The 20,252-nt window shown below is 35.8% G+C and overlaps 1 protein-coding gene across 6 annotated transcripts in view; it reads left to right on the top strand.

The window, feature by feature from the left end:
• The first annotated feature begins 6,028 nt into the window (after window positions 1-6,028).
• LOC135205301 (mucin-3B-like) overlaps window positions 6,029-20,252 on the top strand; it is a 178,236-nt gene continuing 164,012 nt past the window's right edge. For all 6 annotated transcript variants that reach the window (XM_064235720.1, XM_064235719.1, XM_064235718.1 and 3 more), the window contains exon 1: window positions 6,029-6,422. In XM_064235720.1, coding sequence (XP_064091790.1) covers window positions 6,350-6,422 — 73 coding nt within the window. In that variant the 5' untranslated portion in view covers window positions 6,029-6,349. The remainder of the gene's footprint in view (window positions 6,423-20,252) is intronic.

The following is a 20,252-nucleotide window of genomic DNA, read 5'->3' as shown; positions in this document are numbered from 1 at the left end:
GGGATATTGGGAACGTGCCTATTGTCCTTTTGATTAAGGGTGCAGTTTCCATTGGCATAGCCTTCTTATTTCTATCTTCAGGTCTTGATACTTATCAATTTTTTCTCTTTCCTTCTTATCTACTCTGATGTCCCATGTATTGCGACATCAATGAATGATACTTCCTTCTTGATCTTGTCAATGAACGTCACGTCTGGTCTATTGGCGCATATCATCCTATCTGTTCTGATACCATAATCCCAGAGGATCTTTGCCTTGATCGTTTTCTATCACTCCTTCAGGTTGGTGCTCGTAACACTTATCACTGCAAAGGTTGCTATTTTTTCTTGCACAGGCTCCAGTGGAGGGATTATTATTATTATTATATAGGTAGCAGCAGTAGCAAAAACAGCAGTATTAATTAGAGTAGTAGTGATATTTGTAACACTGTTTATAACTGGTAGTTTAAAGTTTACCAAGGCATAATAAGAGGACGTATGCTGGAGAGAAATGTATACAATCCTAATTATTATTATTATCATTATTAATGATGCTGTTTTCGTAGTTAATCTATCGATTCTGCAAAATATAACAGGGCACTGATTATCAGAAGAACAGGAAATTCGAGTGGATGGTATCAGGTTTAAAGCAGTTTATGATCTGATGCAGATAATATTGGCAAGAATTTTGCGATTCAGATATACTGCTATAATGATATAATGTCCGCGGAGAAATGCAGGTGCTGTCTACTAAAATCTAGGAGAGCATAGACTTCTTCTTTCCCACCGTTATCCCTACATTAAGGGATCGGTTGCCTGATGCGCCTTCTCCTCCACTGGCTTCTATCAAAGGCAAAGGCTCATACGGTCTTTTCGATCGCAAGGTTACTAGGCATCATTAATAACTAAGGTTTGTTTAAGATTTTAAGTGGCAATGTGTCTCCGACCAAGAAAGAGTTGGTAAGATTTTGTGATTGATCCGAATCTAAATGGCGACCTAGGATATTTTCTGGTGTAAGTGACAAGATATCTATAAAAAAAAAAAATATTGGGTGGATATCGACGTACTTCTGAGGACAGCTGTGAAACGGGTTTAAGAAAAATAGACAAAATTCCGTGTTGGATCCATACGCTGATGTTCCAGTTTTTTTTTCTTCTGTTTTTGGTCTTGTTTTTTGAAGGAGTATGCCTAATACTGGAGGAGATACGGAGTAGGTGTGCGTTCTCTGCGCGCTTCCAGAGGCCGAAATCAAGAATGTGTTGTCAATATAAAGCGTTTGTTAGCCACCGCACGGAACCGCGTAGTGGTCTATTGAAGCTTACATGAGTGAAGATTTTAGCAGTGTTCATTGGAAGACACTTGAACCACTAAAATATACCGCAGTGGGCGACAATTTCAAGACAATATAGTTGGGCAATATACTTCAAAGACAGTCATCACGTAAAGGTAAGTTACCATGTATTGTTTCTGTCTTGCTTTCAATTCAATAAAACTTTTTTTCTATGTATTAGGTTTTTTGGTATACAGAGATCACATATACGGGTGAATATGTGAATTCAGTTTTAAACGAGTATATATATATATATATATATATATATATATATATATATATATATATATATCTATATATGTATATATATGTATATATCATACATATATATATTACTTAATTACATAAATATATAAACATAATATACATATATAAATATAAATATATGTGTATATATACACACATATATATATATATATATATATATATATATATATATATATTATATATATATACTCATTTGCTCTGTTAATGCAAATCAACAGTAACAGCGATATTAACAAAACAGGTATTAGGAAGATGAAATATACTCTGGTTTGCTCACATTCTACAAATAAGCTTCCAAAGCTTTCTCCGGTTCCTGTGGTCATGGTCATTAGAACTGGAGGAAAGCTTTTCACGGCTCGTTGAATTTGTTGTCCAGTGCATAACGTCGTAGGACATACGTAGTTGTTTTTAACGAACGTCATTGTGTATCCATATTATTTTATGGATATATTTGCACATGCTGATATATGCAGATATACTTACATATATATATATATATATATATATATATATATATATATATATATATATATTATACAAATATGTATAATACATATATACATATATACATACACACACACACACACACACACACACACACACACACATATATATATATATATATATATATATATATATGCATTCACACATACATATACATACACACACATACAATTCATAAAACACTATAGTCTTTTACACGAATATCGCATTGTTTTGCCATTTTTGGTTTACAGTTTCACCTTGAGAGAAACCTTTGGTGTGTGTGTGTGTGTGTGCGTGTGCGTGTCTGTCCGGGAGCATTTCAAAGCTATTTTTCCTTAAACACACTTCACTCCTACTATAGAAGTACACAGATGAAGTGGAACGGTTTGAAAGTTTTGCTGAATGCATTATTGAAGCTTTAAGCACAATCCATGGCCACCTTATTATGAATTGCTCCTTTTTCAGGTAGTTTTTGTAGCTTTCATAAACATGGACATACATACACGCAAAACGCACACATGCACACGCTCTTGTGTGTTGTTTCCATTTGTATTTTACTATTTGTTGTCAATCTTGAGCTGCTGAGCTCTCTCTCTCTCTCTCTCTCTCTCCTCTCTCTCTCTCTCTCTCTTTTCTCTCTCTCTCTCTCTATTTATCTATCTATCTCTTTTTTATATGCAAAGACACTCTTTTGTGTGTGACCAAATTAATATAATAATTTTTCCATTTCATATAAAATATTTGTACGGGACATTCCAAATAATACAAGATGTATCTTTATATGTTAATATCATTCATCTCACTTTACTTCATTTAATCTGTGGGTTTCATTTTTCTATTTGTATTCAATGAGTCGGAAGTCTACAACCTGTAGTGTGAGCAGAGATTTGTTCTCGACGAGTTCTCACTAAAGTATCTACGGAAGGAGGGATCTTTTCATTTATTTCCAGTTCATTTGTTAGTTCTTATCTCAGTTAATTTATTTCCCCTATACGTTATATCCAATGTATTTTTTACTGTCACGAAGCTTGGCAGAAGAAAGGCATAGGCTATATAACTACGTGTTTTAACCTTTTACCCAGGAAATTATAATCAATATAGCACCTTTTTAAACTTTTTGGGCCGAAAGTTATGTAGATCTATCCTCTTTACACCCTTTATTTCACCAGGTTATGTTCGTATTATCTTCCTTCGTCTGGCTCAGGGAGTTCTGATCGGTATATCCTTCATAACGTTTCATTCCACCAAGTTATGTCCAAGATGTCACCCCTTTTTAGACTTTTCCCCAGAAATGGATATTCAATATATCTACACTTAGTGCTTAATCCAACAAGTTATGGGTAAATGTCTCTCCCTTTTACGTTAAAACTAGGAAGTCATGCTAATATACCTCCACATTTAAAGTTTTCTCCCAAAAATCTATGCCTAAGATACTCTACCTTCAAAGCTTAATTTAGCTAGAAATTTATGCCTAAGATATATCTCTACCTTCAACGCTTCTCTACAGAAATTTATGCCAAAGAGATCTCTACCATTAAAGCTTTTCCACGGAAATTTATACATAAGATATCTCTGTCTTTAAAGCTTTTATCCAGAAATTTATGCCAAAGAGATCTCTACCTTTAAAGCTTTTCCTCAAAAATTAGGCTGAGGAGATCTCTACCCTTAAAGTTTTTCTACAGAAATTTATTCCAAAGATATATCTACCGTTGACGTTTTCCTCCGAAATCTATGCCAAAGATATCTCTACCTTTCAGATTTTTCCCAGAAATTCATGCCAGCTTATATCCCCATGAAAAGCCTCGACCTGGAAAATGATGCCGAAAACATCTACCCTTTTAGAGCTTCGACTCAGAAAGTCTTGAACACATTTCCCCCTTTAAAGGTGTTGTCTAGAAAGTATGCCTATATTTCTCGCGCTCCTCCCACCCCAAACCCCCCACCCTTTAAAGCGTCACCCCAGAAAGTCATGCCCATTATATCTTACCTTTTGAAGCTTCGGACCAGAAAGGTGTGTTCAGTATATTCCGTTTAACGCAGTCTTTAATCAAAATATGGCCATTATATATCATCATTGAATTCTTTTCCCCAGAGAGTTTTTTAGCATTTAGTTTTCTAATAAAAACCTGAATCTTTTACGTGGCCTATCAGTTTTCGAGTTCCAGTAGAAATAAATATAGTTTGCAGACAACATTTCTTACTACAAGTTATAGTAACGTCTTTCTCTATTATGCACAGCCCATCTCTCAATCTGGACACATTTGAACGGTAATCACCTGTAGATACCAGACACATTTGGTATACGAGCAGGCTAGCAGTAAGTTGCGACTGAAATCAACGTAAAAGTGAATAAAGAATTAGCCTTCTGCACAGCGTATAATGCTGTATGATCCTCGGGCCCTGAAGCTTTCAGCAACGGCCTGGCGGCGGCCTGTCCTACAGCGTTGCCAGACGCAGGTGTATGGCTAACTTTAACCTTCAATAAAATCAAAAGTAGTGAGGCTACAGGGCTGCAATTTGGTCTATTTGATAATTGGAGAGTCGATGATCAACATTCTAATTTGCAGCCCTCAGAAGTTTTTAAGATCTGAGAGCGGACAGAAAAAGTGCGGAAGGACAGACAAAGCCATCTCAACCGGTTTCTTTTCCAGAAAACTCAAACTTGCATATGGAATGGCTAAACCACCGAACAGAATACATTTCTCTTTGCGCATACGCAAATTTCCCTTTCTCAATCACTCCGTCACTTCTCTTGCTTTCTCGGCCGAATTCTGCAAGTCACTAAAGGCAAAGTCTTACCCAGGACGAATTATTCATGAAGTCAGGAAGTCACATGAATATCATAAGTATGAGCGAAATTTGATTATTCATAATAAGTGCACACAGGGCGGGGAACGGTAGTTATGCTTAAATAGTATGCGATTGCAGGAAGACCAGAAATAAGGTTTCCTGACATCTTGAACTATACGTGTACGTATGCGTACATATACACATACACACATATATGTACAAGCACACACATGTGTGTGGTAGTATGAAACAACCATGAAAGTGTGGAAGTTGTTGCAAAGAACAACTCTTCCTTAATCGAGTAGACGGAAGGTCAATATACTTGCCGATTCACTTATTTTTCTTTGGAGGCATCCTTTATTTGATGTACGATACATGCACATTACACTGACGCACACATATGCCTACACACTCACAGACACATACACACACACACACACACACACACACACACACACACACATATATATATATATATATATATATATATATATATATATATATCTATATATATGTATGTATATACACAAGTAGAGATATTTTACACACACGAATGTGAGTTGGCACTACATATATACCCAAGGTTGCCGGAGGCCACTTAATATTCTCTGTGACTCTGTTTCCGCGGGAAACTTAATGGAAAGAGGAACCAGTGCAAGAAGGATATAAAAAAATGCCATAGGTAACTTTCCTTCAACCACAGGTGCGTTTTCCTTAACCGCGAAAAGATCAGGCCTGCGTCGAGCCTGAAACTTTCTAATGTGTAAATTCCCTTCCCATGTCTACCTACCTACCTACCTACCTACCTACCTCCTTAACCCTTTAGCGGACGTCCTAGACGAGTTCCTCCTGGTTTTTGTTGCTTCTGAGGCTCTTCGTCGTCTTTCTCTCTCCAACATTTTTGGGTTGATTAAGGCTTTCCAATTGATGGTAGACTCGTATATACTGTATAATGAGAGGATCTTTGCTAATCTCTGAAAGCAACTGCAAGATTAGTTTAATGACACGTCCATGCGCGCGCAATTCCCTTACCCGCCAAGTCGTTTGGTAATCATCCGAGACTCAGCCATTGGCCAACGTTAACTCCGCTGTCGGGAGTCTCTCCCGCGTCTCGGACTGCACTCCCCTTCTTCCCCCACTCCCCAAGAGACCCAGTTTTCTTGCAGCGCGAGAAGGTGCCTCCAGAAGGGTCCCGACTGTCGAGGTGGTAGGTCGGACGTGTCTGCGTTGTGGACTCATGTGTCGGGGGGAGCCGAGCGTCAAAAGTCTTTACCTGTAACTCGTCAAAATGGAACTGGAGGCGGTGATCGAATAGCGCCCAGCTATTTTTGGATCTATGCATTTACCCTGGAGGGATTTATATTCTGGAGTTTTGTGCCCATAAATAGATAGAAATATATATTATATCAATAAGGAAATTAAAGTGACGTGCCTGGATACTTTAGAAGTGATACATTGTTCAGTGCCTGGAATAAAACTAGTTGAGTGAATGCCATCATGTTTCTGAATTGTAGAACTTTGGTGCCACTTTCCTTGCTCGTTCTCGTGGCCTATGCTGCTTTGTCCGAGGGTGAGTACGAATCCATTGACCTTTTGAGTATTAACCTTTAAATAGAGCACAAAAATAAGAGGTATAGGTTACCATCTATCGCTCAATCTTCCTGGACTTTTGTAAACAAGGTTCATGACTAAATCTTTTTAAGTTCTTAGTCTCTCTTGATTTTTATGACAGTTTTCACCTTTTCACTAACATATAGGATTAGAACGGTAAAATGAAATAGTGTTTGTGAAAAGTAAGGTAACTCACGCGACGATCACTAACCTGAAAGTAAATCTTAGAGCAAGTGAATTTTTTTAGCTATTTACATACTCCTCGTAAGAGTTGAAAGGAAAGTAGATGATGAAACTTGCCAGATAAACTTAATGGGTTTGTTCCCCAAGAATAACCATTTCCTTTTAGATAAATTAAGCCCCATAGTGTGATTACCTGTAAAGTTTTGTGCTGTTTATATCGATAAATAGGCAAAAAGTAAAATAACTTCAATAGAGAAAAAATGAACAAGAACTTTAGAGATTTCAACGTCTGGTTAAGAAGCAATCTTACATAATGGACATATCAGTGAAACCAATGTTAAAAAATTAATTTAATGGTTCCACTTGTAAGGAATATGTAATTATTATTATTATTATTATTATTATTATTATTATTATTATTATTATTATTATTATTCCAAGAGAGCAAAAGTTTCTTGATGACAAAACTTGAAACGCCATAAAGCAAGCTTACGAAATATAAAATGTCCATATGTGAATAAACTGAAAGAAAATAACAAAATAAACATAGGTCAACAAATAGATAGATATATCCATATATACACATAAACAGCAATATAAATTAAATGAAACGTTATACAAATTCAATAAATACTTAATAAAGACAAGAGTAAAACTCGAGTCTATAGAAAAAAATCTGGGAGATTTCAACGTCTCAGTAGAAAGCAATCTTCCACTCAGTGCCCGAGTGGCCCAAAGCCGTTGGCACTGCGGGTCTGGTCGACTCTCACTCGCCATGCCCGCCCTGTCTCGACCTATTTTAGACCTCCCTCACTTTTATCTCCCTCGGCCTCCATTTCTCCCTCCCTTTTACTTCGCTGGTCGTCGTATGTTCTACGTTATTCAGGCGGTCGTTTCTTCTTTGGCGGCGACGAAGTTTTGTGTCCTTTCTTGATGTTCCTATTCCATGTAAGCGTGTGCACATGCTACTGGTAATCACATTGATAATTGTAGATTCGCTTCCCATTTACGAGTACATTCTCCCTTCATTAGTTGGTCAATTATTTTTGAAAATGATCTGTGATAGTTTTCTTATAAACCGTAAGTAAAGTGAATCAGAAATAGCTAGACAATAAAATTAAATACCACGGCACCTGGAATGAAGCCAAGGAAGAAGCTATAAGAAAAGTTGGTTCTTAAAAGCCAAGCTCCCATCCCTGGCTCCTGAGGGAAGCAATGGATCTTCCTTTCTTAAAGTAAGGATGACGATAAGAAAAGGGGTTCAAAAACTATGGAAGAAAAGTAAGCCTAAAGCCTGAGAGCAGGGATATAACGCACTTTGAAGGATGATGGCTATAAAGATGGATTAAAACGTTGGAGAAAGAGCTTCCGAGAAAAAAAAAAATTAGGCTTAAATACTATACGAACCGATACATTAAGGAACATGTACTCGGAGACTTCCATAGGTTGTCGGTTAAGAGAAAGATATAATCGCCAGATGGCGATGTGTAAGAGAGTATTTCTTCTTGAAATTGCGCACGATATCAACTTTCGTTGTTTCAGTCAAGAAATGATATAGTTGAACGTAAGATCAGACACTCCCATCACGTAAGAATGATTTGCACGTTTGCTTGTAACTCCTTTGTTCTTTTTAAGCGCCTTTTGATTATTTATTTTAAATACTTACAATTGAAGTGCTGATATTATTTACATTATTATCTTTATTATTGTTAATGAACAATTATATGAAACAACTTATACTGAATAGAATGTCCTTCGGTTAATTAAGGGAAGAAAATTGGAACAATGAAAATTATTTCAAAATATTTGTTAGAATAAAAAATAGACATAAGTAACAAACAGGCATACACACACACACACACACTATATATAATATTATATATATATATATATATATATATATATATATATATATATATATATATATATAGATATATATATACATATATAGCCAAAACATGTTGTCCCGTCCACTTTTCCATATCATAAAGTCAAACAGCTTTACCTTATTCAGTATTAGTTCTTTAAATACCGTTATTTTCTGATAAACCATAATTTCTACCTATCTTTAGAGTCCGCTTTTAAAATCCGAGTTGAAGTCTTTCTTTCTTTTCATGAATATTTTAACTATCGTCATCATTTGCTCTCAACATGGAAATACCCAACCTCCTTTATTATTCAATCATAGTTCATTCAGCTAACTTTTATGTACTCTTTCGTTATCTTTTCACACTGTCAATCCAGAATGTCTTCAAATATCCTCGAAATTTATTTTTAAAACGATAACTGAGACCACTTTCTTCTCTTCGAGGCAGCAGGTTTTAAAAGATTGTATTTAAAGTTTACCTTGAAAATGGTAAAGAATATTAACGTTTTTTTATGATGCTTGAAATTATCTCAAGTTCACTTTCAAAATATGAAAATGAAGAAAATTCCTTTCACGTGAACATAATTTCTACTCTGTAATTAATGTCAACTTTCAGAACATTGGAATGAAAAACTTTTCTTCTATACGTAATGATAATTTCTCCAGCTGTTTTGAACATTTATTTTCATTAAATGAAAATTAAATTAATAATTTTTTATTTCACCAAAAGGGGAAATCAACCTGTATTTCTTTCTTATAGGATCATAATTCTCCCATCCGCCTTTAACATTCATTCTCAAAATATTAAAAAGAATCATTAACCTTTCTATTAAGACCACCATATCTTCAGCTATGCTTAATCTTTAATTTTAAAACAGGAAAATCAAATTATTTTATTCTTCCTTCACGCTATGCACAAACACACACACATACACACACACACACACATAAGACTTCAAGGAGCACAGCAAAGCCAAGAGTTCCTCAATGGAATAAGAGGCAGTGTGAAGGAGGAATTTAGGCTACATAATCACGCCATCTGTTGTGACTTCTAGCTGAAAAAAAGAAAGAAATAAAAACCTTTCCGCTTGTGCTCGATTTGAGAAAGGAGTTTTATTTTGTCGCACTTCTGTATTTTTTACTACTCTTTCTTCTCTCGTTGCATTCCTCCTCCTCTCCTCTCTCTCTCTCTCTCTCTCTCTCTCTCTCTCTCTCTCTGTACAGATGTACTATGTTAAACTGATCTGTTTTTTAGGCACAAAGTCGATGGCAATTAATAGATTTCTCTCTCTCTCTCTCTCTCTCTCTCTCTCTCTCTCTCTCTCTCTCTCTCTCACGGTGTTATGTGATCCAATTTGATCTGCTTTCTCTCCTCTCTCTCTCTCTCTCTCTCTCTCTCTCTCTTGTGTTTTTTGTAGGCATGAAGTCATCGGGAACTTTTAAAACATGGTGTAATCAGTACCTTTAATAAAATAATTTTTTTTATAAACTTAAGAAATACTTGACAAAAACTAAGAGAGAGAGAGAGAGAGAAGAGAGAGAGAGAGAGAGCGAGAGAGAGAGAGATTTGTTTAAAATAATATCAATATTCATGCACGTCGAAACTCCCGATTAGAATTATATAATAAAAAGTAGTTATCAGGAACACGTGTAATATAAACCATGAAAGTCTATTTCCTGATCAAATCGAAAGCATGATATACTATAAAAACTGCTCGTGTGGCATAGGTGAAACGGCCAATAGATTTAAAACACGATTTTTACGATAACGGAAATTTTATGTTATAATTTAAACGTCCAGAAGCCCTTGTCCAGAGTAGATTGAGGAGTCGGTAGATGTAAAAACATGTCTCTTGAAATACTAGGGACTTTTGAATAATAATATAAGTGTCCATGAACGTTATAAATATTATAATGTATTCACGGTAATTTTTGTTACATGTAAACCCGATTTAAAGCCAGGAGAATAATTTAGTCATATGACTGAATTATTATCTTGATGTATACCAGTATCTTCAGTAGTATTATATTATCAGAAATATAATAGAGGGATGAGATGGCAAGTCCTGACCAAAGGGATATCACGTACCATTACCATCCAAGACATATGGACGTTAAGTACCACACCGGAACTCGGAATAATGTACCTTGAAAAAACGTTGTAAAAAAAATACATTGCGTAATCTAGTTCAAAAATGTATTTTTAGTCATTGTCTAAATGTCATTTATTTTCATCTCATCCTATTGGGGCGTGCTGTCGCATCTCATTTAATGATGCTTATGGAACTTGATACTATCTTCATTAACCAAGTGTCTTTTGCATTCATCTTCCTTATGGAGTCATATCTCGATTTTCTTGACAATCTTATGATGACTATCTGATGACACTCTTCAAAAATGAAATATCTGGAAGATATCTTTATCCCTTACAATATCCTTTATTGAAAAAGCTCTCGTTCGCGGAATATTATTATCTTGATTATCGCAGGCCGTGTAGCTCAGGAACTATCTTGGCGGTGTCCAGACCCAGGTATTTCTTGAAGGACACCAGGCATCCTGTGACCTTTACAAGCGAATTATGTGCGACCTTTGGAATAAGAGGAGAATATCCTTCAGCACTCTAGTTGAAGGATTAAATATATATATATATATATATATATATATGTATATATATGTAGTATATACATACATACATATATATACATACATATGTATGTATATATATATATTATATATATATATATATATATATATATATAAAGGTATAAGCCTCGAGGGAAAGTGAAACACTGGAGTAGCTGCAAGATCTGAGTCGCTCTGCAAAGTAAAGGACGTGAGTTGAAAGATCTTGCAGCTACTCCAGCGTTACAATTTCCTTCGTGGCTTATACCTTTATTTGTGCATTTATCACGTTCCAAACTTTCGTGATTCAGTTATACATACATACATATATATATATATATATATATATATATATATATATATATATATAGATATAGATATAAGATATATATAGACAGATATATTATAATTATTATTATTATTATTGTTGATTATTATTATTATTATCATTATTGTTGTTGTTGTTATTCATCTCAATACCTTTTTTTGAAAGGGATGCCAATAGAAATTGCTATCCTTCCGAGTATTTACAACCACTGTTGGAATGGGGTTGCCCAACAGATGTCCAGGTTGCGCATGCGCATTCGAGTCGCCATGTTTTGCGTAGGCCTTGAATTGGGGCGTGTCGTGCCCGTCTCGGTGGTTTAACTACAATCTCAGTCGTGTTTTGAGTAGTTAATGAAGTAGAAATTTCCATGGTCATTACTGATATATTCCTAAGTCATTCGCACCTTGAATTAATATGTTCTGCCAAATTAGTTTTGGTTTGAACTAGACCAAATCATTATACTTACTTTGTAGGCATTTGTATGCTTAGGTAATTAGGTCGGATTTTTCTTTAATATTTTTCCTTTTGTTTATCTAAACCGTTTCAATACAATACTAGACTTTTGAAGACGTTCGTTATTCAATTCAATAAACTTTGCTTTTTTCAGCTTTATACAAAACTTCTCTCTGTATGTTTTAAATTCCTTCGTATTCTGGTCTCGCAAATTTAACTTTTTTCTCAGCTATTTAGACATTCCCTTTTCACGCAACAAAACTCATGATCAATATACTTCCCCTAATCTCATTAGTGGATATCTCTGACGAAATTCCCCGTCTCTTTCTACCCATTTTTTTCCTTGGGCAGCGCCTGGTATGCCCAGCCAGGACACAGGGCATCCAAGGGAACGAGAGCATATAACAGGCACCTCATGAAATCGAGAACCAAGGTAGTCTTTGCCATTTGCCTGACGTCCAACCTTCACTTATGATCTTTATAGTTGCTTCGTTGCTTGCAAGTTGCTTGTAAGAATTGGTCTGTTGATTTTCCTTGAATGGGGTTGTCTTTGGATATCTTTCTTTTTTGTCGTCAGAAATGATCTGCAGATTATGATAATATTTGGTACCTGATTCAGTTTCTACATTTCTTGATTTCTTGGTATTACTTTCGGTCACTTATACCTTTTCTATTTGGTTAAATGAATTCCGTATAGAGATAATAATCTTTCCTTTTCGTATGTTTATATTCGCCTTTTCTATACTTCGGCTCTTTTTTTCGTTTGAGACCCTTCAATTTAATACCTCAATCATTTTCTACTGATAGAAAGTGTTTTCAATTATCTGCTGGTATTTCGTCATAGCATTCTTGGTATATCTTCGCAGGTGCTACTACAGCTGTCTTTAGGTTAACTAGGCAGACTTTTTGGAGTTTCTTTAGGAAGTGACCCAGTGGTACTTGTTGATCTTTGCTAAGCAGACGTAAACTTGCCCAAATGCTCTTGTTGTCAGAAAGCTAACTAGTGTGGCAAACTTGTAAAGGTATTCTTCTTGTTCTTTGGTAACTCAATGGAAACTTATAAGAAGGGCCTCATCTTTATGCTAAGAGATAGATTCTTATAAAGAGACTTACTGTCCTTATGGCAACTAGATGGAGCCTTGTAATCAGTTTCGCGGCCCTTTTGGTAAATGAATGGGATGTACTACATGGAAACTTACAGAGGGATTTATAAAGAGATTAATGTCGTCAATGGGGTAACAAATTGGAGATTCATGAAGAGAATCTTGTTGTCCTGCAGTCTACCAGACGGACATTTGTAGAGGGAACTAAATTGATGGAAATTAATTCAGTCCCTCCTTAACAATTCCACAGATACTATTTGGCGTTACAATGTCAAAGGTCAACCGATTCGCCGAATTCTTCATATCATTCACTTCTAAACTTTGGAATTCTCTGTCTCTTTTTGAGAGGAGGGTCTGGCATCACCCGGGAGGTGAAGGCTATCAACGTCATATGCTGCAACTGCATAATTATGTGGTATTCTAAAAGAAGATACGGCGAATGATGTGTATCTTTTTTTTATGCATTATAACGGGCGGGTGGAATTTCAACAGATGAAATGACGAATTTCGTCGTTTCCTGGTGCATATTAAACCGGTTTATTTTCGTCGTATTTAAACGAACTATATGAGAAGAATTTTACTGTTCATGGATAGTTTCAATCCTGCTTAATTGATTTGCACTTGGAAAGACGGAATAAAACAGTAGTATATTAGAACTAAGATTATACTGGAGATATTAAGTAGATTGCTGGTGCATAATATATACGTATATATATGTTAGTGTGTGTGTATGTATTAATTACATAAGTTCTTTTGTGAGGAGTGCTAATATGACGAGGATTGTTTCCCCTGTTTACGCAAATTAAAATACAGAAGGTATTTCAGTCACATTCTTCTATTGCGCCTAAAAATGCCTACAAAAAAGTATCACTTCCTTATTTTTTATATGACGGAACGCATGTTCATGTGGTACGTAAACAGTACATAGTGCTAAATTTGTCTCTCCTTTAATAATATATTACAATTGCATAATCTGATAGCACGTCAGAAGTAGATTTCATGAGGATTATCACTTTGTTTCTTTTCAGTTTTCTGTAAAAGAAAACTGATGAGATGTCTATTTTTCTGTCCGCCCCAGGATCTTAAAAATCACTGAGGCTGAAAGGCTGAAAATGAGTACGTTTATCATCTACCCTCCAACCGTCAAACATACCAAATTACAGCCCTCTAACCTCAGCAGATATTTTTCATTTGATTATAGGTCAAAGTTAACTATGATCGTGCGCCTGGCAACGATATAGGACATGCCACCACCGGGCCGTGATTAAAGCTTCATTGGCCGCGGCTCATACAGCATTATACCGAGACCACCGAAAGATAAATCTACTTTCGGTGGCCTTGATTATACGATGTACAGAAAACTCGATTGAGTCGAAGAAACTTCGGCGTATTTTTTACTTGTTCTCTATATCAATGCCAACTTTGGGCGGTACTTTCCAAGCACTAGATTTCCTTGTACGTAAATTAAAAGACGCTCGCTGGACTTCATAGAGTTTATGGATGCAAGGTTAACTTCCCATGCTTCCGTCTGCCAAAGCTGACTCTAGAAATAGTACAATCTGCTTCAAAGTTTTTTCTTTTCCACTTCTCCAACATTTACTCGCCTTATTAACCTTCAGCTTCATTCCTGTTTATGAGGTGTGTTCCTCCTACGTGAGAGAAATATCCTTTGTATTAATATTTACATTTAATAACATTTCAGATTTTTTTTGTTTACTTTGTTTTGTAAATAAATCTTCTTATACGTCGGAAATACTAATATTTATTAGATTTCTTACTTTTGTCCGAAAACTCTTATAGCATTTTGCACTAGAAGTAAAATTTTTATTTGTTTATATTTTTACGACTTTAAATTTTTCAATTAATCTTTGCTCGGACTGATACTGAAACCCAGATATTTATCTTTTTTTAAAGCATGAAGATGAATGCAGTATATAATTTCGCATCTCGTCTGAGAACAGTGGGCATCTCTCTCTCTCTCTCTCTCTCTCTCTCTCTCTCTCTCTCTCTCTCTCTCTCTCTCTCTCTCTCAGAGAAAAGAGGCCAATCTAAGATTTTTAGATGGAAGATAGTGAAGTACCTTTTTGACCAAATTTCTCTCACTCAATCTCTGTGTCTCAGGACAGTGTTTAAATAATTATATAAGAAATACAGAAATGAGTCTTTAAATTAATATTCTTTCTCTCTCTCTCTCTCTCTCTCTCTCTCTCTCTCTCTCTCGCTTATGAGAATTAAGTGTAAAGAGAACGGGTCTTCTCACCGTGTTGCGCCATAACCTGCCGCCAATTACCAGACTTCGTGCGATAGATTTTATTATTTTATTTGCGAATTTTGAAAAAAGAGTAAAAAAAAAGCGAATTAAATACATCAGAATCCGAGACACTGATCAGAGCCCCAGTTAAATTACCACTCGACTTATACGGTCCGGTATGGCATTTGTGGATTGCAGTCCGACTTTGACTTCTGACATATCATGCGCACACACACAGAAAGAGAGAGAGAGAGAGAGAGAGAGAGAGAGAGAGAGAGAGAGAGAGAGAGAGTCTTATTTTTCTTAAACGAGATGCGAAATAATATACTGTTTGAAATTGGCTTGGACATAAATTTAAAGATTCTAGGACCATTGCCTTCATTTTTCCTAATTATTTTAATAATATAAGTATGTTCTCGTTTCATCATTTGTCCTCGACTTTGCCAGTCATGCAAACATTTTCCGTTCGTAACTCCCGTTGGGTGTTGCTAAAACGTTTGATTACAGTTGTCAAGACAAATGTAGAAATGATTTTAATATAACTCTTCATCAGGCCGCAGGAGATCTCTAAGCACTCGGCATGGATTTCACAGAGGCTTTGTGGAGCATTGGGAGATAACCCTGGAAAAAGATGATGAGATTTTAACAATCGATTTTAATCCACTTACGAATCCAAGTAGGATTCAAGGACTTTTGTTTTTAGGTGGGGGAGAACTGGAGCTTGGAGGAATAGCAGTTATTCCTTCAAGATCTCAAGGCCTGAGGGAGACGTGGAAGGGTAATGTGCTATCCGTGAGATTCTTTAACCTTCGTTGTGTTATCTAAGGTTAAAAGCTGTTAGAGGCTAATGACTCCCTCATCACAATGTCACAACTAGGCTAGAGAAAGCCATAGGCAAACAAACCTCATCCCGAAAAGACTTGCGGAAAATCTAAAGGTTATCACCCTCTGGAGCCACCCCTTCTAGGGGGTGGGGTGTGGGGGAGGGATATATGTTGATAGAAAACGGTTTACAAATAGGAATCACCATTTTACAAGTTGATCTGGACCATTCTCTTGACGGTCCAAGCCAAAGACTCATCGTAGCTTATTCTAATTGACTTATCAAAATACGATCTCTTTCAGTCGTAGAACCTCATCCACATCTCACCCTTCCTTTTCATCCGTATGGTCGACAGTGACCTTCCATACACGAAAACGTCGTAAGGTCGTGACCTAAGCGAGACCTCATCTGTTCATCCTCCTGACACTTTCCCTCTACAGTGTACGATGGCTAAGGTCGTACGATAACTGAGTTTGCCTTGATATTCATTACAGTAAGTTGATTAGACATTTCATCTAGAAATGTTTATGCTCCCATTCTCATTATCATATTTCGGTTTGGCATTAACGGATTTGCACAGATGATAGTTAAATTCATTTGATCAGACTTTTGATTAAACAGACGTACGATAATTACGCTCCTCATTCTATTCATTATATTTCTATTTTCTCCTACTTGATGTTTTCAGAGCACAGTGGCCTCATGCAAGTGCTCTTTCTTGTTTACCTAATCCACGGCCCCAAACCTGATTATTCCTATTTTGACCCCTTCCAAGTTGGCACATTTTTAGTTTTTAAAAAGAATGATTTGTCTGAATAATCTCTGCTAGAAACGATCGGCCTAGTCTGGTAGACCAATCAGTGTTATTATAAGTTATTTTCCAAGCGCCTATGAGCGAGTTACTGGAAAATATTTAAAATGCCAGAGAATGTGAGTCTGTTAAACCTCCCTTTTTAGAAAGGATATTGTTGTCATCTCCGACCAATGAACTCAAAATCCTGTGAACACTTTTTTGCGTCTTATGCAATATATATATATTTTTTTTGGCAGTCCTAAAATAGATCTTTAAAAAGGGTTCGTAAACAGACATACAAGCAGACAAAAAGACGTAGGCCTAGGCTCGTATTGTGAAAATTCCATAGAATGCGACACACACACACAGACACAATTATATATATATATATATATATATATATATAATATATATATATATATATATATACATATATATATAGATATATTATAATATATATATATAATATATTATAATAGATAGATAGATAGATATACATACGTATATAGGACCAAACAATTCGACCAAAGAATAACCAAAGATAAGCAAACAACAATCGAATTCACAAGAAATAACACCGGGGAATGTGACTCCTCAAGTGGGGGTGGGGTGGGGGGAAATGGGAGGAAATTGTGGGAAACTCAGGACCATAATTGTTTTCTAAAGGAGAGTTGGAGAAAGCCACATAGACAGGTTGCAGGACCTATTGTTAGTGAGTGAGAGTTCGATGAGGTATATATATATATATAGATATATATATATATATATAATATATATAATAGATATATATATATATATATATATATATAAGAGAGAGAGAGAGAGAGAGAGACGACGAGAGAGAGAGAATATCATTTAGAAAATTAATGATGATTATTTTTGTTGGGCTTTATTTCTTCCTAAATAATCTATATTATATATAATAATATATATATGTTATAATCTACATTATTTATTCTATATATATATTTATATATATATAGTTACTAGATATAGACTATTATGATTATATAATATTTATATAATTCATATATATGAAAACCTGTTAATTATATTATTATTATTATTATTATTATTATTATTATTATATTATTATTATTGATTATTATTAATAAAGAAGGGCTTAGCGAAAGCCATGACGTTTCGTAACAAGATCCAGATAGATACCTAAAAACCTTCAACACACAATCAAAAAAGCCCACTGAAGTTTGTCATCGCAAACCATTAAAATAAAAACACCACTGACAAAGATCGCGCTGCCACCCAGTCGATACCATTCACTTACGTGATATCAAAACTAGTTTGACTTACGTGATATAAAACTAGTTTCTCTTGAATACCGTTTCCTAACTAATGGATAATTCATGGGACCAATTTGACGCAATCTGAAGCTGTTTCGGCGACTGTTGACTTCGATTAAAAGCGGTCAGTTTGCGGTCAAGAGACAGGCGTGGTTTTGCCTGCATACATACACATATATACATACATACTATATATATATATATATATATATATATATATATATATATATTATATATATATATATATATATATCATATATATATATATATACTATTCCTATTTAGGTGGCATAAATTCCCTCACTTGAAAAGAAGCGTTTTTTTTTAGGGTCCCATAACGTCTCGTTACACGCAACGGATTTCCTTCCACTTTTGACGCTTGTGAACACACCTCACAAGTGATTTATTTGCACCCATTCCTTAATCCTTCGCGGAAAAAAGTTACCAAGAGTGACGCTTTCTACCATTTATTTTCGTAATTATTGTGGCTTCAAAGAAAGCTGATTTAGGCTATTGATAGCGAACAGCAGTTATATTTTCGGCGGTTTTTTGCATGTGTGAGGTTGAATAGAGTGCAGTATTGCCTCTCCTTGGAAAAATGTAATTGTTTTAACATTATTGATTTTTATTTCATGTTTTACAAAGGTTTATTATTCAATGGTTTATTGTGGCTTCTCTGTGTATGAAATGTTCGTTTATTCCTAAGTATCGCTCACAGGTGGTTATTTCTTGGTGGATTTTGTTTGTTGTAGTGAAGATAAGCCTATTCTGATCTGCTTTTTTTTTTGGGGGTGGGGGTGGGGGGGGGGGCGGTCTACAGTCAATTTATAGAGTGTCGTGTGAATATTGGTATTGGGAATTTCGTCCTATTACGAACATTTTTTTTTTTCCGCTTGAGGACTGTCTCCGTGTCAATACTTTTGCAGCTCAGGGACTTTTGTGACATTTCCGAATTGGGACTTTGGCATAATGGGACTTTTGTCGTATAAGTAATTATATCATATAAGGGCTTCTCTTTTGGGGGCTTGCTTGACTGGTAATCTCTCTCTCTCTCTCTCTCTTTCGGTGAATATATATCTCAATCTCTATGACGATAATTTTCTAAGTCATTACACATCTCTCTCTCTCTCTCTCTCTCTCTCTCTCTCAAACAGGAGTGGGGTTGGGGACGGGGGAAGACAGGGTTATTGAGGGTTGGGGGTTGGATAGGGAGTTGGTCCCTCTGCAACACGACTCCTTTACACGATTGCCAACGAAACCAGTTGGGGCCAATAAGCCGAGAGGCGGCAGCGAACGACTCCGGTAACCTACATAAGTGTGACGTGCGCTAAAATGAAAGCCGTTTGGACAGGTTTCAGACGGCCATTGCTGTCTATTGCTGCCAGTTTTTTTTTTTTTTTTTTTTTATTGTCAGTTGTCGTTTCTCCTCTTCGTTTACTGTCGGTAAAACGTTCAATTTGCCCCTTGTCGAATGGGCAATCGCTCATGACAAATCTGTATTCCTGCGTGGAAGATTTTGTAATGGCCTTTAAAAATATATTGATTACGACGTTTGACAAATATGGAATAGCCACTGAGATGTACATATGTTTGACAAACACATAGTTATGGCTTTTGAATGGGCAATTGCTCATGACAAATCTGGACTCCTAGAATGGCGTTTAAAAATATATTCTTTACGACGTTTTGACCAATATGGAATAACCTTCAAAAAAATATGCATTATAGGCTTAAGAATATACAGCAGATTTAAACAGAACAGACGAGTCAATTGGTATGTAATATACGTTTAAAGGTCGTTCTAGAAGATGAATAAATTACCGAAAAGATCGTGGAGGTCGTCTGAGTACGAAACAAGTCTTTGAGATCTTTTCAGAATCGTTTGACAATTGAAATGTGGTGCTCTGAAGGTTAAAATTTTACAGGATTGGTTGAGAAATGAGCTCACTGCGATTATGTATTGGCGATGTTCTCCTATTATGCCTCGGCGTTTGAAAGAAGAAGAAAATAGGCAACAGCATTCCACATCGAATATCATCAGCGATTGGGAAATGTTCACAATGCG

The sequence above is a fragment of the Macrobrachium nipponense genome, chromosome 49, assembly GCF_015104395.2.
Source record: "Macrobrachium nipponense isolate FS-2020 chromosome 49, ASM1510439v2, whole genome shotgun sequence".
Lineage (NCBI taxonomy): Eukaryota > Metazoa > Arthropoda > Malacostraca > Decapoda > Palaemonidae > Macrobrachium > Macrobrachium nipponense.
Note: the sequence above shows the minus strand (reverse complement) of the source record. Positions and strands in the feature narration are given on the sequence as shown.